At 58.4% G+C, this 19,554-nt stretch overlaps 6 protein-coding genes across 6 annotated transcripts; 3 read left to right on the top strand and 3 right to left on the bottom strand.

Moving 5' to 3' along the window:
- The first annotated feature begins 134 nt into the window (after positions 1–134).
- CDEST_07742 (Putative Dynein family light intermediate chain) lies at positions 135–2,340 on the top strand. The gene is made up of 5 exons (XM_062923901.1): positions 135–765; positions 816–1,198; positions 1,251–1,344; positions 1,410–2,083; positions 2,154–2,340. The coding sequence occupies exons 1-5, from the start codon at positions 459–461 to the stop codon at positions 2,313–2,315; spliced, it is 1,620 nt and encodes a 539-aa protein (XP_062779952.1). The 5' UTR covers positions 135–458; the 3' UTR covers positions 2,316–2,340.
- Positions 2,341–2,850: 510 nt separating this feature from the next.
- CDEST_07741 (Putative spermatogenesis-associated protein) lies at positions 2,851–6,367 on the bottom strand. Its single transcript, XM_062923900.1, has 3 exons — positions 5,590–6,367; positions 3,912–5,522; positions 2,851–3,802 (listed from the first exon to the last, which is right to left on the bottom strand). The coding sequence occupies exons 1-3, from the start codon at positions 5,843–5,845 to the stop codon at positions 3,243–3,245; spliced, it is 2,427 nt and encodes an 808-aa protein (XP_062779951.1). The 5' UTR covers positions 5,846–6,367; the 3' UTR covers positions 2,851–3,242.
- Positions 6,368–7,202: 835 nt separating this feature from the next.
- On the bottom strand, positions 7,203–11,092 carry CDEST_07740 (Putative glycine cleavage system P protein). Its single transcript, XM_062923899.1, has 2 exons — positions 7,740–11,092; positions 7,203–7,669 (listed from the first exon to the last, which is right to left on the bottom strand). Exons 1-2 carry the CDS (start codon positions 10,852–10,854, stop codon positions 7,608–7,610), a joined length of 3,177 nt encoding a protein of 1,058 aa, XP_062779950.1. The 5' UTR covers positions 10,855–11,092; the 3' UTR covers positions 7,203–7,607.
- Positions 11,093–12,308: 1,216 nt separating this feature from the next.
- CDEST_07739 (Putative mitochondrial outer membrane translocase complex, subunit Tom5) lies at positions 12,309–13,133 on the top strand. The gene is made up of 3 exons (XM_062923898.1): positions 12,309–12,450; positions 12,531–12,632; positions 12,741–13,133. Exons 1-3 carry the CDS (start codon positions 12,438–12,440, stop codon positions 12,776–12,778), a joined length of 153 nt encoding a protein of 50 aa, XP_062779949.1. The 5' UTR covers positions 12,309–12,437; the 3' UTR covers positions 12,779–13,133.
- On the bottom strand, positions 13,075–14,853 carry CDEST_07738 (Putative nucleoporin Nup54/Nup57/Nup44, nucleoporin Nup54, alpha-helical domain-containing protein). The gene is made up of 3 exons (XM_062923897.1): positions 14,161–14,853; positions 13,451–14,097; positions 13,075–13,382 (listed from the first exon to the last, which is right to left on the bottom strand). Exons 1-3 carry the CDS (start codon positions 14,498–14,500, stop codon positions 13,281–13,283), a joined length of 1,089 nt encoding a protein of 362 aa, XP_062779948.1. The 5' UTR covers positions 14,501–14,853; the 3' UTR covers positions 13,075–13,280.
- A 111-nt stretch (positions 14,854–14,964) lies between these two features.
- CDEST_07737 (Putative NADH dehydrogenase [ubiquinone] (complex I), alpha subcomplex, subunit 8) lies at positions 14,965–16,268 on the top strand. The gene is made up of 4 exons (XM_062923896.1): positions 14,965–15,129; positions 15,252–15,479; positions 15,644–15,776; positions 15,887–16,268. The coding sequence occupies exons 1-4, from the start codon at positions 15,110–15,112 to the stop codon at positions 16,037–16,039; spliced, it is 534 nt and encodes a 177-aa protein (XP_062779947.1). The 5' UTR covers positions 14,965–15,109; the 3' UTR covers positions 16,040–16,268.
- Positions 16,269–19,554: the final 3,286 nt, after the last annotated feature.

Raw genomic sequence — 19,554 nt, 5'->3', positions numbered from 1 at the left:
AATTGGCGGTTCGGTAGCGCACTGTGCCGCAATGTCACTGCACCGCATGACCAGTCAGTGGCCGGGAAAACAGCCGGTCCGGAGCCCAAATCCCCCCTGCCAGTTCGATGAAGGGGCATGAGGAAGCACTGAGACTGTGAATTAGGTACTGCCTCCCAGGTCGACATGGCTATTTGTGCAAGGCGTCAATTTGAATGCTTCTTGAGATAAGGTCCTCGCCTTCTTTTGCATCGGATATTTCTCTTTTATTTTCTAGCTCTTCTGCCCCTCGAGTTCCGTCGTGATCCACCCCACTTCTTCACTAGATACACCGCGACTCGACGCGCGTGTTTGTCTACGCATAAAGCTGTCCGTTACCCAGCAAGCCACCACCCACAACCTCCTCTCGAGCAAATCACCACTCCTGGGACACCCACGACCCTCCATTTCCATATGCGTTCGCACCGACGGAATCAAACATGACGGCAAGCGCGAATCGGGTGTCGACGTACACCTCGGCTTCCGCAGGGTCAGACGCTCGCAATGGAGAGAGAAAGGACTTGTGGAGCTCTATGCTGGACAATGTCGCCAGCGGCAAACGGTTACCCGAAAAGAATATGATCGTGCTGGGCGGGTCGCCCGAGTCGCAGCGGGAGTTTGTCGAGTCTCTGTCGCACAGCAGCGAGAAGCGAAGCCTGGACCGCCATGGCTCTAAAACGCCTCCTATCGCAAACAGCTTCGCTCTGGGCTATACCTACTACGACGTCCTGGACGCCGACCAAGAAGGTCCGTAGGGAAGGCAGGATGTCCTGGGTGCTTTAGGCTGACTTGACCAGACATCTTGGCGCGAATCTCCCTGTACATGCTGTCCACGCCAGCAGAAGCGTTCCCAAAACTTATCCAACCCCTAATCACGCCCGAGTCGATACCCAACACCCTGATGGTCATACTCCTTGATTGGTCCACGCCGCATTTGTGGATGCGCCAGTTGAGGGAATGGATTCTGTTCATGCGCAGTATTCTCGAGAACTCGAGCCACGAGTGCCAAGCGACAATGGAGGAGGTCATGGTCAGTTGGCGGGACAGGGGTAGAGGCGGCGGCTCAACGAATCTCGACGGCACAGGAGCAATTACGAGCGAAGGAGACGTCACGCTTCCACTCGGACCCGGTGAATGGGAAGAAGGCATTGGCCTGCCGCTCTGCGTGGTCTGCCAGAATGTGAGAGGAATCGATGTCAGGGGTGAAGATGCCAATGCTAATCGTCATGCAGGCGGAGAAGATGGAAGCTTTCGAGAAAACACAAGGTTGGAAGGAGGGCGACTTTGACCAGGTGCTGCAGTATCTCCGGACAGCGCTTCTGAGACGTATGTGCATAACCCCCTTGCCCGATGTGGAGGGACGAAGAAGCTGACAAGTTGTTACACCCCAGATGGCGCATCCCTCATCTACACGACACCTAACGTTCCTTCATCCATGCCCACTCTGATTCACTCGAGTCTGGGCATCACGTCTCTACTGAAGCGGCAACCGCTGAAGCACAACGTGATTGACAGGGATAAGATCCTCGTGCCGCCGAACTGGGACTCCTGGGGCAAGATCCGTGTGCTGAGGGACGGTTTCGACGTCGAGACGGCCAGCCAGGGCTGGTCGCACGACCTGCAGTCCACGTTCCCCTCGCCGGCGATGACCACCGAGGGCCTCAACACCCTCGCCAAGGCCAAGGCGGACGGCGACTACAGCGGCGAGGTGTGGTCCTCGGCGGTGGCGCCGTACGAGGACTGGATCCGCGACCTCAGCAACGCCGGCAGCGCCATCTCTTTCGCGGGCCGTGATGGGGACCCCTCGCAGCTCGAGATGTCGTCGACGGACACGCAAGAGTTTCTCGGCTCCAGTCTCCAGACCCTGGAGTCGCACCGCAGCCGGAGCAGCGACGACAAGAAGACCGACACCTCGAGGTCGAGGCTTGGCCAGCGCGCCGACGAGTCGGACTCTAGCGCCCTGCAGGCTGGAACGGACGGCAAGGTCAGCCAGCACATTGGGCCTGTGCAGTTCAACATGGGAGGCATCCAGGTGGACGCTGACGACATGGTGCAGCGGCTTAAGGTGAGTTGTCGCAGTGTTTGATGTTTCTCGACTGCGTATATGAAAGCAACCGGCTGACAAGAGGCAACAGGACCGGCAGGCATTCAGTGCTGCACAGGACCCTACCACACCACCGGCCGACGCCGCCGAGGAGAACCCCGATGAGATGGACAACGATAAGCTCCAGGCCTTCTTCAGCGGTTTGATGAACCGCAAGCAACCGGCGAACGGTAGCCCTCGCGGCGGCTCTTGAGGGGGGCGACCTGTTGTGAAGGAGGGGAAAGTCAGAGGACAATCTCGGTGTGCGACGGGCCGGGTCGCGCTATCCGATCAGGCCGACACCCGAGGCGTAATTCAGGCATACTACCTCCTGAAAGTTTCCTGCTGAAAGCAGAGAGTAATGTGCCACATCTGTCTAGAGATATGGGCCGCAAGAGTTGAAAGCGACGGAGGATGTTGCCTGGGGGCGCCGCTGTGCATGTGGGAGCAAGGAGGCAAGGTGCGGAAGACGAAGCATTTGGCCGAGTCTTTGGAGCAGTTGAGTCAGGTCAAGTCATGTCAGGTCAGGTCAGGTCAGGTCGAGTCGAGTCAGTCGCTGTAGAATAGATACCCCGATTATGGCAACGGTGATGCACATTTGTTTGGAGTTTGCTTTTACGGGGACCTCCCCGAGATGTCTGTCTACTCATGCCGCCCGTGATTCCACCCCAATTTCGAATGCAACCACGATCCAGGGGCAGGTTTTGCCTCACCTCACCTCGTCGACGCATCACGTCAGTTCCAATTGAAGAAGTCCACAGTCACAAAACGAATAATCGCGAGGCACAGCTCGGGAAGCGTTTTGAGTGAGTCAAGTGGCCCCTAACGAGACACGCATACATCGTAGGCGGTGTCTGCAAAACTTAGAAGACTGTGAGGGCCGATCGTAGGTTGGAAACCACTCAAGTTAAGTCACGGGACGGAGGGGTCCAACGTTTTATAACAAAATCGCGTCTTTTTTTCCGAAGCATTTGGGTACTTACGCCCGCCATAAAATTGTAAGAAAGGGAAGAAAAAAAGCCTCCCCTTCCCTCTTTTCCCACCCAACTGCCCACACAAAACATTTCGCATTCAAAGCTCTACGGAAACAACCCCTAGCTTTTTTGGCCCTCCCGGCCCCGGCTCCTACACCGGGCCCCGCTCACGCCGCATCCGCATCCGTGATGGGGCGGTAGACGCCGTTCTCGAGGCAATACGTGCCGGGCGTCCGCGCCAGCTCGCTCAGCACGGGACTTCGCCTCGCCAGCATGTCGTCCCCGCCGCTCTTGAGAAGGATAACGTTCCGCAGTCCGCCCCTCGCCTCGAGGCTCAGCTTGCGCAGCAGCCTCTGCGTCAGCGCGTCGTCGCCCCCACCGCCGTCGCGGACGATGACCCATGTCACGCCGCCCAGGCGGGCCGTGACCACGCCCGACAGCAGGCCCGGGAACAGCCAGGGGTACTGCAGGATCTCGGCCTCGAAGGCGTTGATGGACTCGCGCGCGACGGCCGTGTACGTCTCGTCGCTGAGCAAGACGCCGAGGCGGAACAGGTTCGAGACGGAGACGGCGTTGGTCGAGGGGAGCGCCGTGTCCATGCCGTCCTTGAGGCGGAGGATGGTGTGCGGCGCCGTCTCGGCCGTCGTGTAAAAAGCGCCGCAGTTAGACCGGGACGCGGCGGGTTCGGCGGCCGAGGGGCTGTCGTAAAAGATGTCGATTTGGGCCTCTATTGATGGGTGTTAGTCAAGGTAGTTTAGGTGCAAGGGCAAAGGACAAGGGGAGGTTCGGGTGGGATAACGAAAGAAAAGGGGGAGGGAGGTGGGGTGGGAGCTTACTCTGGAGCTCATCAGCGAATCCTATCCATTTCTCATCCGCGGTCGCCTCGTAGAGACTAATGAGTCCCTCGATGAGGTAAGCGTAGTCTTCCGCCAGGCCCTTGGTGTCGCCGCGGCCGTCGTTCCATATCCTGTAAAGGATCCTGTCCGTCTCATCCCAGAGGTTGGTCCTGATGAACTCGGCGGCCCTGCTCGCGGACGCAATGGCCGCCTGGCTCCTCGTCGCATCAACGGTTGCCAAGGCCAGCCCGGCTCTCGCGAGGGCTGATATCACCAGGCCATTGCGTCCCACGATCAGCTTGGTGTCGACCTCGGGCCGCACACGCTCCTTCTCCCTGTGCGCCTTGAGCTTCTGCTTTGCTGACGACACCACTCGCTTAACTTCGTCCACCGAGATACCGGCCTGCCGCCCAATCTCCGACACATCCTTCACGACGCGCAGGATGTTCTCGTTCATAAACTCGTCATTGGGGTCCTGGTCGGGCTCGACGTTGCCGTGCTCGAGAACGTTCCAGTATGACGCAGCCAGCGCGGCCTCATGATCGTCCCCGATCACCGTGTCGAACTCCCTCCGTGTCCACAGGTTGTAGGCGCCCTCTCGCATGTGCCTGTCGCCGCGCCGGTAGTACGAGTCCGCGGCCTCGCTCGAGACGTAACCGCCCTCGGGTAGGCTGATCGGGGCACTGGTGAGGTAGTCGACCAGCTCCACCACGACGTCGAAGAACTCTGCGTCCTTCTCGCCGCCGGTAGCAATCAGCCATGCGTCCAGGTAGAGACCCAGGAGCAGCGCGTTCTGTGCGACGAGCTTCTCGAAGCGAGGGACGCTCCAGTCCGCCGTGACGGAGTATCGCGCGAATCCGCAGCCTCCAACATGGTCGCGCAAGCTGCTGTCCCGGATCTTGCGCAGTGTGAAGAGCGCCATCTCGGTGGCGTGCGCGCATTCCGTCTCGCCCACCACATCTTGGACCGGCGCGAGATAGCGTGGCAGCCGCAGGAGGAAAGACAGCTTCGGCGGGGTCGGGAACTTGGGAGCCAGGCCGAATCCGCCGTAGACGGGGTCGAAGGTCCCGGCGATGTGCGTGTAGGCCTCCTCCAGCTGGTCCAGGTCGAGCTCGCTCGACACCGCAGCAGCCGTCCTGCCGGTCCCGGGAAGCTCTAGCCCCGTCTCGGATCTGCCAATTGCCGAGATCTGGGAGCCAGCGACGCCTGGCTGGACCGTGGCGGTCCCGAGAGTGCCCTCGGCTGCGAAGTCGTGGAGCTTAACCACAACCTCCCTAGCCTCCTGCCTGCACCGGCCCTCCTGCTCCCTCCAGACCTTCTGCAGCTTGCGCAGAATGGCCAAGAAGTCCAGACGCTCCTCGTCGTCAGAGCCGCCGCTGTTCGGGCCCGGGGCCGGGTAGTATGTGCCGCCGAAGACGGGTTCGAGGTCGGGGGTCAGGAAGAGGTTCAAGGGCCAGCCGCCGGATCCGCTGACGGCCTGCACGTAGTTCATGTAGATGGTGTCGAGCTCCGGACGCTCCTCGCGGTCGACGATGACGGGGATGAACGACTCGTTCAGAATGGTGGCGCATTCTCGGTGTGTGAAGCACTCGGTGGATGTAAGTCGCGAATCTGTAATGGCGGGGAGTGGTCAGCGCCCTTGCCGGACGGACGTGTTCTCGGGCATGCGGTCGCTTACAGTGGCAGGCTTTGAAGCCGATGTGCAGGAAGATCAGCTTGTTCTCCTTTCTGGCCCTCTCGATGGCCTCGTCGTCGAGCAGCTGCCAGGCGACGCGGCCCTCGGCGTGGCTCCGCACGTAGGGGCTCTTGCTCTGGCCGACACGGTTCACCAAAGGCGGTGCCGGCACTTGTTCATTATGCTGGGCTGCCCGCTGCGACGACTGGGGGTCGGCCTTCTCAGCGCGCGCCGCCTGCGACAGCTCGGAAGCAACCATGGCGGGAGATGATGTTAGTCCAACGACTGTCGAAGCCGTGGAAACACTTCTGGAGCTAGAGGCTGTGGTTGCGGTTGTGGTTGTGGTTGTGGTTGTGGTCGTGGTCGTGGTATGCTGGACGGGAAACACGAGATATCTCCGCAAGCGTTAAGCGGCAGGGAAGATGGAGGTTGAAGCTACTACTACGTGTTCGTGAGTCGTCAGTCGGCCCGACAAATGCGTCGTGTCTGTAGTATAATGCGTCGTACGGATCGGAGACGAAGCCAAGTCGAGTCATGCAGCGCGGGAATTTGCGAGGACTTTCTTTCCACAGAGAGAGAGCGCGAGAGAAGAAGAAGGAAGAAAGGATTAAGGCTCCCCAATGTTTTTCTTCCCTCTTTTTTTTTCTGATCCTGCGGTGTGGCAGACGCTGCGACTGTGGAAACAGGCGACCCGTTAAATGTTCTTGCAGCGGCAATGTCGAAAATGGTCAAGGAAAAAAGGTCGGTTGGCTTCTTTCTTCGAGGCGCGCGAGACGTCACTCGTTCACTGCTGCTACAGCGGCCGAGCGGCGGCCGTTGGGTACCTACCTGGAATATGGATGCCCCACCACCGAATGAGGGGTATTTGTTTTATGTAAGCCGTGTCTTCGATAAGCGCAGCTCGCACTCATCACCATCTCACTCACGCACTGCGTTTATGAGTATCATCTCACATTTGACTCCTCACTCTCTCTCACTTACTCTCAAGTATTACATACAGTATCCACGCGGCTGCATACCCCAACACACACGTTGAAGCATTCCATATAAATTCACGCACGACGGAGTAGGTTCTCCGCCCGCTCCAATGCTCAGCAACGGCAACGGCGCATTCGGTTCGTCAAGCTTTGAGTTTTGAACTCTGCCCCGATTCATGCGTCAAAGCAGCCGCTGCCTCGGTTCAGCCTCCCTCTCTGCGTTGGATTGATCGCCCTCTTCCCCCGATGTGCAGTCACGTCAACGTCGTCCGTGACTCGCGGGCGGAGATCGCCAAGTCCGCTTCTCGAGTCTGGGTTTTGTGTAACATGCCGGTCTGGGGTTGTGACAAGAGATGAGGGAAAGCAGCTAGACCGGCTGACGATCCCCTCAGGTGCGTCTGCAATTCGTGATCAGCCATCTTGGTAAGCCAGCGATCCGGCTGCTCTTGGGCCCATTATCGTACACCGTCGCTCTTGAATGACTAGCCGCAACAGCCGCGGCCAGTTAGTCGCGGAAACTCTTCACAACACGCACGTGGAGCAAGTCAGTGTTGTAGATATTCGTTCGCATTTTCCGGCTACAAGTGCCCGCCAGTCTTCCTAAATTGTTGCGTCACAATGTCCCAGAAAGAAAGAGACAAAAAAAAAAATTCAATACCAAACGAAACAACCCTCCGGGCTGTGTGATGTCGTTGAACTCCCGCCGGTTCGCCCCAATGCGCCCGGCCCCCTCCTCCCAAACCCAAACCCTCCCATGCATGAGTGTAATGCGTCTAAGAATTTTTCCCTGTTGAAATCGTAGGAACTCATATCCCTCCATTCGCTTGCTATAAGAGATGATGGGGGAAGAAATGTTGAAAAAAAGAAAGTCCGAACTTTGAACATTTGGTTGTCATGGTGAAAGAGGACAGCCGTCTTGAATGTTGAAATACGTTCGACCCTCGAGGCTTGCAAACGTGTCGTTCGCTTTGTGTGTATGTCATGCAGTCACGATTCTACATCGTCCTGCTGGTATCATAGTCTATCAGATGCAAAATCATCCATTTACTCCTGCGTCGTGTCCACAACGGGGGGGCACGTGCAGAAGAGGTTCAGGTCACCGTATGCTGTTTTTCTCTGTTAGTCTTCTATAACGCGAAGGCACCTTTGCAAAAAGGGGACAAGAAAAACACTCACTGTCGTCGATGCGACCCACGCTGGGCCAGAACTTCTTCTCCTTCAGGTGCGGCAGCGGGTACACCGCCTTCTCGCGGGTGTAAGGGCGGTCCCATTTGCCCTCGCCGTCGCCCAGGATGACGTCCATCTGCGGGTGAGGCGCCATTTTGAGGACGTTGCCCTCGCGGGGCTGCTTGCCCTCCTCGACCTCGCGGATCTCCTGACGGATGCTGATGAGCGTGTCGATGAAGCGGTCGAGCTCCTCCTTGCTCTCGCTCTCCGTCGGCTCAATCATGAGCGTGTTGCTTACGGGCCAGCTCATCGTCGGCGCGTGGAAGCCGTAGTCCTGGAGGCGCTTGGCGATATCGATCGCCTCGATGCCCGCCGTCGCGCTGAACGGCCGCGCGTCGAGGATGAACTCGTGCGCACACCGGCCGTTCTCGTTGGTGTAGAGGATCTTGTAGTGCGGCTTGAGGCGCGCGAGGATGTAGTTGGCGTTGAGGATGGCCGCCTTGGTCGCGAGGCGCAGGCCGTCGTTGCCCATGAGCGCGTTGTACGCCCAGCTGATGGGCAGAATGCCGGCGCTGCCGTACGGCGCGCTGGCCACCATGGCCTCCCCGGCCTCGGGCGAGCGGCCGGGCAGGTAAGGGCCGAGGTGCTCCTTGACGCAGATGGGTCCAACACCGGGACCGCCGCCGCCGTGGGGGATGCAGAAAGTCTTGTGGAGGTTGAGATGGCAAACGTCGGCCCCGATCTCGCCAGGCGAGCAGATGCCGATCTGGGCGTTCATGTTGGCGCCGTCCATGTACACCTGACCACCGTACTGGTGGACAAGGTCGCAGGCCTTCTTGACACTGGGCTCGAAGACTCCGTAGGTGCTGGGATAGGTGACCATGAAGGCACCGAGCTCGTCGGCGTGCTTCTTGCACTTGGCTTCCAGGTCCTCAATATCCAGGTTACCCGTCTTCTGGTCGCACTTGATAGGAACGACGCGCATGCCGGCCATGGCGGCCGAGGCAGGGTTGGTGCCGTGGGCCGAGACCGGGATCAGGCAGATATCACGCTTCTTGCCCGGCTGCTGCTCGAGGTACTTGCGGATGACGCGCAGGCCGGCAAACTCGCCCTGGGCGCCCGAGTTAGGCTGCAGGGAGACGGCGTCCATGGCGGTGATGCCCTTGAGCTGCTCCGACAGGCTGTCGATCAGGGCCGTGTAGCCCTTGAGCTCGCTCATGGGCGTGTGGGGGTGGATCGTGGAGAAGCCGGGGAGGGAGATCAGCGCCATCTCGGTCGCGCTGTTCAGCTTCATGGTGCAGGATCCGAGAGGGATCATGGAGTGGACGAGGGACAGGTCCTTGGACTGGAGGTGATGGATGTAGCGGAGGATCTCCGTCTCACTGCGGTGGGTGTTGAAGACGGGGTGGGTGAGGTAGGCAGACTGGCGACGGAGAGACTCGGGCAACAGTTCCGCAATGTCCTGGGTGAGGGCGCCGTAGGCCTTGCTCGCGACCTCGGCGGTCTGCGCGCCGGTGGCTTTGCCGAGGACGGTGGCGATGGTGTGGAAGACTTCCTCGTTGACCGTCTCGTTAACACTGATGCCAATGTCGCCGTTTCCGTAGTCGCGGAAGCCCAGACCAGCCTTCTTAGCCTCGGCCAAGATGTTCTGGGTGCGATCGCCAGCCTTGATCACGACAGTGTCGAACAAAACCTTGCCGTCGGGGCTGGCACCGCTCTGCTCAGTCTCCAGACCAGCGGCCTCGGCGACGGCCTGGACGCCGCGAGCAAGTCGGACCAGTCTCGAGGCGATCTCCTTGAGCCCCTCAGGGCCGTGGTAGACGGCGAACAGCGCAGCCATGTTGGCCAGAAGAGCCTGTGCGGTGCAGACGTTGCTGGTGGCCTTCTCACGGCGGATGTGCTGCTCACGGGTCTGCAGAGCCAATCTCAGGGCCCGGCGGCCGCTGCGGTCCTTGGAGACACCGACCAGGCGGCCGGGTATGCGGCGCTTGTGGGCCTCCTTGACGGCGAAGAAGGCGGCGTGGGGTCCGCCGAAGCCGAGGGGTACACCGAAGCGCTGGGCGCTTCCAAAAGCAATGTCGGCACCCCACTCGCCAGGAGGCGTAAGGACCGTCAGGGCCAGAAGGTCGGTCGCGGCGCTGAGCAGGGCACCCTGCTCGTGAACGAGCTCGGAAAGGCCCCTAAAGTCCTCAACCTTGCCCCTGGTGTCGGGGTACTGGACCATGACACCGACCAGGTCCTGTCCCAGGGCCTTGATCTTCTCCTGGGTCTCAGCGGTGCTGACATCGAGGGTCTCGACCTTGATGCCGAATCCCTGGGCTCTGCTCTTGAGAACGGAAATGGACTGGGGGTGAACAAGGTGGGAGACAACAAAAGTCTTGCCGGGCCTCTTGGCACGGGAGGCAGAGAGAGCGTTCATCGACAGGGTCATGGCCTCGGCGGCCGCCGTTCCCTCGTCCAGGAGACTGGCATTGGAGATGGGGAGACCAGTCAGGTCGCAGACCATGGTCTGGTAGTTGAGGAGCGACTCGAGACGTCCCTGGCTGATTTCCGGCTGGTAAGGGGTGTAGCTGGTGTACCAAGCCGGGCTTTCCAGGACATTGGTCTGAATAACACGGGGCGTGACGCTGGGGTTGTATCCAGCGCCGATCAAAGGCAAGGGAGCGGCCTCGTTAGCCTTGGCCCAGGCGGTGGCCCGCGCCAGGATCTTGCTCTCATCCGTCGGGCCCTCGGTGTCCCAGGCGAAAGTCTTCCTCTCGGAGAGGATATCCGCGGGAAGAACCTGGGCAATAAACTCATCAATGGAGTTGGCGGGAGGGTCAAGCGCCTTGAGCATGGCCTCGGCGTCATGGACGTCAGGGCCGATGTGGCGGGGGATGAACGACTCGGGCCTCTGGAGCGGTTCAAGGGAGGCGTCGACCGAGGGGATCCTCGCGCTCGTGGCGTTCTGGAGGGATGTGATGGCGCTGAAGGTCCTCACACGGGGGACCCGAGAGGTCACGGCCGAGTTTGAGGCGCATGAGTTGCAAACCCACGAGGCCGACGGCGTCTGCCGGGCGAGAACCCTCGACCTCGGAGCTACCAGCCGAAGCTGGCGGGGGAGGGGCAATCTCAAAGATGCCATTGTGGGAGGGAGGATAGGCGGGTTTTGTGAGTGGCAATTCAAAGATGAATTGAAAATGCCGTAAGACTCGCCGAGGTCCAAGGGTGTGTGTGACTTGGGGAAGAGAGGAGATGGAGAAAGGAGAGAGGTAGAGGAGAGGGAAAAAGGAAGAAGTGAAGAAGGAAGGAAGGAAGATAAGAAGAAGAAGCGGCGTGGTGGTGAGAGTCGTGCGCGCGCGTGTGTATCCGTATAGCAGAAATGTTGGCTCGGATAGTGGCCCGATATCGTTGTGTAGGTAGAGCAGCAACACCCTTGTCGCCACTTATAGATCCGAGATGCGACTCGGGATAAAAGCGACCCTCGAACTGTCCCCGATTCAAAACACCCCGTGCAAGTGCCTTTTTTTCGCAACGGACTCCTTGGAAAAAGACCAGACGTTTTTGTTTTACAAGACAAAACAAAATGAGGTAAAGAGCGAGGGGGGGCGAGAAAGAGAGCGACCGGCGCCTACTGGACGCTTCAATGCGGACGTGTCGGTGAGGAACAGAACCGGTGCCGGCTGCCATCCGCCCTTGATTCTTCTTTCTTGTACCATTTGGCTGGCTGTACTATAGACGGGCTACTTATCGACTCGAAGTACGGATACGTACCCACGTGTAAGTACTGTACAGATTCTCTGGGTAGGTAGGTATTAGAGCGTCCCCAGGGATACGATTCCTGAGTCGGGCCCCCCTCCCGAGCGCTGGACCATTCGTTCATTCATCTGCCGCCCAAAAGCACTCAGACACCTCATCAAGACACCAAGAAACCCTTTCGGTTGGGTGCGAAATACCTGGCGCGCAGAGAGGTGAGAGAGTGAGAGAGAGCGAAAGACTTAGGTAGACTAATCGTACGGAAAGGATCCGTCCTACGAGGGAAGGGAGACTGACCTTATCGGGCGGTCCGCTGATAAGCGCGCACCGAAGGGGATCGAGGGCGAGCGATAATTGAGCGATGCTGATGAACCAGTAGTAGGGAAGCCGCCTCCGGTCCCACGTTCCCCAACCATGCCCTCCCTGGCCTTTGGGGTCCCCGGCGCGTTCAAGCAAAAACGCTGGAAAACAGCACCGCGGGCCGTGGATAGCCCGCGATTACATCCAGAACCGGACCCTTTGACCAATGAGAGAAACGACAGGTTGGGCTGAGCATGGGTCCGGGGGGCATTTGTTGGAGGTGCGGATGAGAAACCGAGCGCTCGGTGGAAGAGCCGAGCTGCTCCAGCACAGCAGTTGAAGCACTAAATTCACAATTAGATGCGCATGTGCATGTACCCAAGTACCTACTGTGGGCTACAGGTGGTGTCAGTCCATGATTTGCTAAGCAAGCGGGTCGAACTGCGTGAGGCTCGAAAAGTGAGTTTGGCACAACCTGCATGGGTACGTACCGCTCCGGGACGGAGCTAGACGGACTGGAGCTTCTCTAAATTTTTGCGACGACATCATCGCTGAACCTGGCAACCCAACCGCGAAATACTATCACCACCTCACGATCCATCCACCCACTCCGATATCACACCACCCCCCGTCCCCAGTCAGTCTTTTATCGAAAAAAAGCAAACCATCAAAATGTTTGGAGGATGTATGCACACTCCCTCCCAAACCAGATCCCCCGCCTTCCACAAGGCGCCCTACCGCCCACAGCTAACCTGTTGCCTGCAGTCGCGCCGCCCCAGCTCAGCGAGGAGGAGATCAAGCAGATGGAGGCCGAGGCCAGCTTCTCCGTCCAGCAGGTCGTCGTCTCCGCTGTCTTGTTGTACCTCTGTACGTACCAAACATCCCCGGCCGCCCGATTGCCGGCCGTTCAACCACCAAAGGCCTCTCTTCGCCCAAACATTTGCTAATCAGAGATTTTTGTTACCATTGTTCCAGCCCCCTTTGCTATCGACGCCGTCTCCGGCTTCTTTTAAACGAAAAATCTCCTATCCAGGGGGCTTGAAGAGGACCCATCTGGGGTTGGATATCACGACGAACAGTGACGTGAAACAAAACGTCTCGTCTGTAACGCAAGACAGGGCCGCCACGACGATGAGCTGCGCGGCCATCCCGCCCGCCTAGGGCATGTGTAATGGGGATGAATACCCCCCCTCTTATGTAAAATATCATCTGTACACTGTACAAAGGGCTGGTCGGATGGGGCTATGGATATAGATCACAACCGGAATCACGGCAAAAACAAACATCACGACTTTTGTTCGACACGGCCTCGATCGATGCGTGTCCATGTGTGAAGGAGTGGTTCGCCGCACATCCAAACCCTCACCCTCACTTTGTTTTCTTGGTACGGGATTGCCTAATACTCATACCATTGCACCCATACATCCTATCCCGCACACCGCAAAGAGCGTTCGCTCGCATCCCATCGTCTTGATACGACATGCCCCACGACATCAAAACTCCAAGCCGAGTCTCTCAACTCGGGTTCCGCTCCTTCTCCCAGTCAGCAAAGGCTTTTGTGATCGACTCGACCTCCTTCTTAAGGTGCTGAATCTGCTTCTCGTAGTCTTCCAGGACCTGCAGTGACAGTCGGTTAGCATCACCCGTCCGGCAATAAACGAGGCGTTTCCAGGGCACAATCTTACCTTCTTCGTCTTGTGTTCCGTCTCCTCGCTTAACCCCTCGCCGCTCGCGAACGCGGGCTTACTGGTCTCCTTCATAAGTTGGTCGGCGTAGTCCCGGAGCACGATGAGCCGGCTCCAGAGCTCTTCCTCCCTCGCCGCCAGCGCGGGGTCCTGCACGTTGCGCTCGAGCTCCACCAGCTTGAGCCGCAGGTCGTCTTCGTCGCCGCTGAGGGCGTAGCCACGGTTGCGCAGCACCTGCACACGCGCGGCGAGGGCGAGGCACCGCTCGCGGAGCACGACGTGGCGCCGGCGGGCCGCCAGCGCTCGCACGCTCGTCTCGAGGTCATGCCGCGAGAGAATCGCGTCCAGACTGGCGTTGATCTGATGCAGGCGCACGTTAAGCTCCCCGACAACCTTCTTCTGCGTCTGGAGGCGCGCCGCAACGCCCGAGAATCCTGTGCAAAGGACAGGAATGTAGCCCGGCGCGGGCTTCTTCTGCAGCGCCTCCTCCCATTCCTTGGGGTCTTCGTGAGGGCCCGGCTTGTAAAAGGGGACCGACGCCTCGTCGACCTTGTTGTAGAAGTAGTGCTTAAAGGCGCAGTTGGGGTTTGTGGGGTTCCACTTCTCGAAGATGAGGGCCATTTGTTCGGGTATCGGCTTCTGGCTCTCTGCACGGGGTTTCGGTCAGTATCGAAATGTAAGGGAAGAACTCCAACAGAACATCTACTTACGCGGTGTGTCCCTGCCGGGTTGCCATAGGGAGCTTGAAAGCTGTGCTTGCGACTGTGACAAGCTAGGCATCTGCTGCTGCTGCTGCTGCTGCTGTTGCTGTTGCTGCTGTTGTTGTTGCTGTTGGGGCTGTTGAGACTGGGCAAAAGAGTTCCCAAAGGCGTTTGACTGGTTCTGCGTTTGCCCAAACAAACTCAGACCACCTTGCTGCTGGCTGCCCTGCTGCTGTTGCTGCGGTTGCTGCTGCTGCTGTGTCGACTGTCCCAGCGTGCTGCCGAATCCACCACCGCCGAAGAGGCCCCCAGTCTGCCCTGCGGGCTTCGGTGCTCCGAATAAACTCATGACGTGCGATGAAGCCTATGGATAATGAGGGTGTCCAAGCAAAGATAGCGTCGCTCTGTCGTCGCGTCCGTACGGTCGAGGTGGAAGAAGATTGATGCGCAGAGTGGCACAGCGCAAAAAGAAATCAATAACCCAAAAGAACCTCTTCAGCGCATGGTCGTCGGAAGAGCTGCAGTGAAAGAAGTTGCGGGTATCGGAACAAAGACGCGTCTTCCAGGGGCGGCCGGAAAGCAAACCGTCGCATATGTTTCGCGCGGGGAAGGATGGTTCACCGGGTATCGATCGCAGGGTTGCTGTTGAGCTGCCCGTTGGTTTGGGGACCCAGCAACGAGCGCGAAAAGAATAAATCGGAGCTTTGCAAGCTACGGCCGGTCGCCTTCACCGGGCGCCACACTTTTTCCCAGACCGAACAAGAAACACGGCAGCGCCACAGCCCAATGCTCCACTTCAGCCTCGCCCCCAACCGAGCCAATCAGCTCTCTCCTAAATCGACCTCACTTCAATTCGCAGCGTCCAGTGCCCGGAAAGCTTGCTCTGGATGACCATCCGAACCCAGAAACGACCTCTCTCCCTTCCCCCTCCGACTCCCTCATCACCACAACCACAACCATGGCGTCCCGACGGCCTCAGTACGTGCCCCCTCAGCCCCGCCATACCTCCCGGCCGTCCAATTGGCCCAATCGCAGCTCGTCCCCGACGACTCTTGGATCGCGACAACAATAGAGAGAGGCTAACCACGATGCGATCGCAGATTCAACCAGCAGGTCCAGGTCGACACGACCCCCCTGCCTGACGACATCCCCAAGGTCAAGGAGGTCGGCGCCAGCTCCGCGCCCCTTCTGTCCGCCTCCTACTTCATCGGCGCCCGGTGCCGCGAATACAATGACGACTTCATGCAGTGCAAGACCGAGAACCCGGGCCGCGGCGAGTTCGACTGCTTGAAGGAGGGCCGGAGGGTCACGAGATGTGCCTCTAGCGTGTACGTTGAACCATTCTCTTCCTCCGTCGGCTACGTCGGAGATCAGAGGCGGAAGCTGGCCCTCAATTGGGACTTGGCCGACCGGGAGCCGCGGGGTGCTGGACACGGGACACATGTCGCGATAGGGATGTCGAAACGCTGACTTGGAATCCGCTTCTCCACAGGCTGAAGGACATCAACACCCACTGCCTCGAGCAGTTCAAGGCTCACTGGACCTGCATCGAGAACCGCAACCACCAGCTCTACCAGTGCCGACCGGCCGAGTGGAAGCTGAACAAGTGCGTCTACGAGAACCTGGTACGTAACAACCTACCTTGTCGAGCAGAGAGGACTGCCGGAGCCTTCTCCCGCTTTCACTTTGTTCTCTGTATGACGGCCGACCAATAGCTCACTCCTCTCTTTCGCAGAAACTCGAGAAGAACATTCCCGACCAGCGTCCCGGCGTCACCCCCGTCGAGCTCCGCCCCCACATGATCTACGCTGACCAAGCCATCAACACCCTCGAGGGCAAGCCCTTCATCCCGCCGTCAAAGGCCGAGGGCAGCAAGCAGGCGTCGTAAAAGGCGGGCATGTTTGTGGGCGTGTGCGCGTGCGCGTGTCTGTGTTGCGAAGGGCGCTGTGGGAAGACGGCTCTCTCTTTCCCTCCGGTACGGATGCCGCGGAGGGAGGGCGGGAGAGACGTCTGGGCTTTGCGTTGAAGATGTAGGCTCGGAACTTGGCGATAGAAAACGCTGTGTACATATGTCATCAATCAGAGTTGGGATCAACCAAAATGGCTTCTTTCTTCTACTTTGCCCTGCTTCCGTGTTTGCCCCATTTCCTGCGACGATCTGGTAAGTCGCTGCAACAACGGAGCGCTTCTCGGCTTGAGACGGCCGACTGGACACGGTCAACGGTGAGGCGTCAGCGTCCAGAGCTTAAGGGGAGGTCATCCTCCATCTCTTCAACGGCGTCCTGAGCGAATCGCAGACCATGGCTTCGCTTCGCTGCCTTGGGCGTCCTGGTAATGAAATACACGTCGTGGTTCATTCCAACATGATGTTCGCTCGGGGAAGGGTTCGAGCCCATGTGCCAAAAGAAGAACGCTGACGTCCTGCCGGCCTGGTCTGGTCTACCTACAGCATTTACAGACGGATACAATGACAACAATCACGGGCCAAGAGGACTGCCAAGATGCCCTCGGCGAGCGCTGCAACGCTCCTCTTCGTCATCAAGATCTGCCTCGAGGCGAACTGCCTGACTGCAACCGCATCAATCATTCATCAACGCCCTCCTCCTTTGAGCACCGTCCCGAAAAGCACATACCCGCCAAACACCCGGGCCACCCCTCCTTGAAATCGTCTTGCAACTTCTCTTCCACTCACTCACTCGCTCGCGCGATCTTCCTCTCCCTCACTCACTGGCCTCCGCCGTGGTCGACCTCCGTCCCCGTTTTGGTCCTCCCGGGACGCACGCGGCCCGTACGGCCACAACCCCCCCTCCGCACAACGAGTCTGCCTCGGGGGTGCTGAAGTCCTTGTGGGAATCCAGTTCGCCTCTGCTATGTCTCTCGAGTTGAGGAGAAGGGGGAGGGGGTTCTTTTTTTTCTCGGTAAAGGGGCGGAAACCACTTTCAATCAGACCCCGCGCCTGTTCTGCCTTGCCTGCGTTGTGGGGCAGAACGCAGCAGCTGAGGAAGAATGGATGGACTGGACCGGGCTGGATTCGACTGGTGTGATCGACCTTGTCATTCTTACGGACGTGCAATGTTACAGTTACGAGACTGGATTCCGTCCACAGCACCCTCGTGTGAGAACCTGTCTGTAAAGCTTACCCTTCAGCTGTCACGACCGCATAGACAGCTCCCCGGCAGGTAGCCGAGACAACGGTGGAAGCGTCGGAGACATTCGATGACTATGTCGGATGAGGCATCGTCTACGAGTCCGCGTCGGTCCCCACGGGAAAGAACATCGACGGCGAGAGGGATGGGACAGAAGTCATATGAGGAATCGGCCACGACTATGCCGATATGTGAGCAGTCATCCAACAAGCCTATAACAGCTTTTGAGTCAGGAGGATTCCAAGACTCGTCTCCTTCGTGCGCCCCTACGGCAAGTGACATGCTGACGGCGGAGTCAGAACAGACTGGGGTTAAGATGTGCTGGCCCTCTTGTCGAAAACGATGCCAATCTACCTCCGACGCAGGGTTTACGCCCACTGGACGCCACCCCACCAAGAAGAACGTACGTTGAACGGGCATTCGGATGCGTTTGCCAAAACGCGAAGCCGTACACGCCGCCTCTCAGTCGGGAGTAGAAGGTGTTGGGAAAGCAGCAAGCCGTCACGGGTGGGTAGGACGTGTGCCGTGTGTGTACATTTGAGCAGACTGATAGGGGATGCGGGTGACGATTGTAAGAAAGCTAACAGATCACCATCTCTTTGCACGACGACTTCCTGACATGTTGACGTCGCCCAGGCTAACGTACTGGCGAAGAGGTACCAGAGAAGAAGAGGCTAGAGTTTCTAGAAAAGCCTTTCGGTGCGTACAAGAAGATATGATGGAGAAGACCGCTGGTCAGGAGGTGTCCTGAGGATCCCGACTGTCTGACTTGCGCGGAGTTGGATTGTGGTCATGTGGTCGCTCGATCTGTGCATCGAAACCGGAGACTGAGATGGACGAGCTATCTTGGCATTCTTGGGCATTGACGACGTGGAACGAAAGCTACTGGGGTTGGTTGAGGCACACCTTCTGGATTATGAAGATGCCTGCCTCTAGCTTGCTGCTTGTCACATCTGGGTGAGAGGGAACATATTCGAAGCTGGCGACGAGACACATGCTTCGTCACAGCATTCTGCAATGGGTCGGCTATGACAAAGCCCACTCATGTTCATGCGGCTGTGGTCCAGGTCTTATTGTTGATGCGACGAATACCCTGAACCTAAATGTTGCTTCCTGTCTCAAACACTGAATGGCATGGCAAATCGAATTTGTCCAGATCCTGCGGTGTTTGTCCCTTGATTTCGACTCCTGCTATTTCCCCAAAGCATTTCAGCATGACAAGAAACCGAGAAGCTGGCAAGCTGGAAAGCTCTCGCCCGCCGAGGCCATTCAAATGGAACACTGCGATCGAGCTTGACGCTGTCGTGAAACCTCCGTTGGCTTGACGTCAGGGTTGTTGCTGTTAACCTTAGAGGACATGGGCATCATGGGTTTCTATCATGCCATGCGCTAAAGGGTGTCGATGTAGTGAAACCTCGAGTCACGGGCGCTGAACCACCGGGCCGCGCAAGGTGGCCGCAGGAATCGCCAAACGACATGTTTCGGAAGACTTCTACGTGTTTGGGTGATCTGGTGCCCCTGAACCAACCAGAGGGTCGCCAAAAAACCTCGCTGACACAGCAAGAGAGGGCTTGAGGTTTTGACTTTGTGCCCCCGTGGTTGAGGGCATGCTTATCGGCGCGTGCTCGGCATGCCCGAGCTTGTTCCTGGAGGATTTTGCAGCCCAACAGGTTCAGAGGCTAGACTTGCGAGAGCAAATTTCGTGTGCGGCGTTCGTCTTTCTTGTGGGCTGGACATGAGTCGATGGTAACAACGCGATGGCAAGTTGGAACTTGGAAATGGGGACTCCAGCAGCGACAGGGTCTCGAGATCTCAGGATCTAGGATGGAAATGCCGTCTTCCCCGGGGTTCGGCCGTCTGAACTCTGAAATGATGTGCCGTGTGGCCCGCGGTCCACCGGCAATCAGAAAAGAGGGACGGCGCACGCGGGGCAGAACCAAGAAGAAAAAAAAACCCTCACCCGAATTTCGTAGGCAAGATTAAGGATGTTCGAGGCCCTGGGAGTAAACAAAAGCTCATTTCGCGGTTGATGAAAGCTCACGCTGCCCCCGACCAGCCCCTGTTTCCGCCTTTTTGTTGGCCAGGACGCCGCTCTCATGAATGGATGGCAGTGATAGAACCCAAACAGCGGGGGTGAAGAAAGGTCTGAATCCTGATTGCTTCGCGCTCATTTGCCTTCAGAAATGAGATGCGCTGAGGGACTCCCCTGGTTGTCAAGTCAGGGCCAGCTGGGATGGCGATGTCGGGGGAGCTGCTC

The sequence above is a fragment of the Colletotrichum destructivum genome, chromosome 5, assembly GCF_034447905.1.
Source record: "Colletotrichum destructivum chromosome 5, complete sequence".
In the NCBI taxonomy this organism is placed as follows: Eukaryota; Fungi; Ascomycota; class Sordariomycetes; order Glomerellales; family Glomerellaceae; genus Colletotrichum; species Colletotrichum destructivum.
Note: the sequence above shows the minus strand (reverse complement) of the source record. Positions and strands in the feature narration are given on the sequence as shown.

Coding starts and splice junctions, on each gene's coding strand:
- CDEST_07742 (XM_062923901.1), top strand. CDS start 459: ATGACGGCAAGCGCGAATCGGGTGTCGACGTACACCTCGGCTTCCGCA. Junction 1,345..1,409: donor CCGGACAGCGCTTCTGAGAC/GTATGTGCATAA, acceptor GTTACACCCCAG/ATGGCGCATCCCTCATCTAC. Junction 2,084..2,153: donor ACATGGTGCAGCGGCTTAAG/GTGAGTTGTCGC, acceptor AAGAGGCAACAG/GACCGGCAGGCATTCAGTGC.
- CDEST_07741 (XM_062923900.1), bottom strand. CDS start 5,845: ATGGTTGCTTCCGAGCTGTCGCAGGCGGCGCGCGCTGAGAAGGCCGAC. Junction 5,523..5,589: donor CGGCTTCAAAGCCTGCCACT/GTAAGCGACCGC, acceptor CCGCCATTACAG/ATTCGCGACTTACATCCACC. Junction 3,803..3,911: donor ATTCGCTGATGAGCTCCAGA/GTAAGCTCCCAC, acceptor ACCCATCAATAG/AGGCCCAAATCGACATCTTT.
- CDEST_07739 (XM_062923898.1), top strand. Junction 12,633..12,740: donor CGCTGTCTTGTTGTACCTCT/GTACGTACCAAA, acceptor CCATTGTTCCAG/CCCCCTTTGCTATCGACGCC.
- CDEST_07738 (XM_062923897.1), bottom strand. CDS start 14,500: ATGAGTTTATTCGGAGCACCGAAGCCCGCAGGGCAGACTGGGGGCCTC. Junction 14,098..14,160: donor ACCCGGCAGGGACACACCGC/GTAAGTAGATGT, acceptor AACCCCGTGCAG/AGAGCCAGAAGCCGATACCC. Junction 13,383..13,450: donor CGGAACACAAGACGAAGAAG/GTAAGATTGTGC, acceptor CTGTCACTGCAG/GTCCTGGAAGACTACGAGAA.
- CDEST_07740 (XM_062923899.1), bottom strand. CDS start 10,854: ATGGCATCTTTGAGATTGCCCCTCCCCCGCCAGCTTCGGCTGGTAGCT. Junction 7,670..7,739: donor CGTGGGTCGCATCGACGACA/GTGAGTGTTTTT, acceptor AGAGAAAAACAG/CATACGGTGACCTGAACCTC.
- CDEST_07737 (XM_062923896.1), top strand. CDS start 15,110: ATGGCGTCCCGACGGCCTCA. Junction 15,480..15,643: donor ACGAGATGTGCCTCTAGCGT/GTACGTTGAACC, acceptor GCTTCTCCACAG/GCTGAAGGACATCAACACCC. Junction 15,777..15,886: donor AGTGCGTCTACGAGAACCTG/GTACGTAACAAC, acceptor TCTCTTTCGCAG/AAACTCGAGAAGAACATTCC.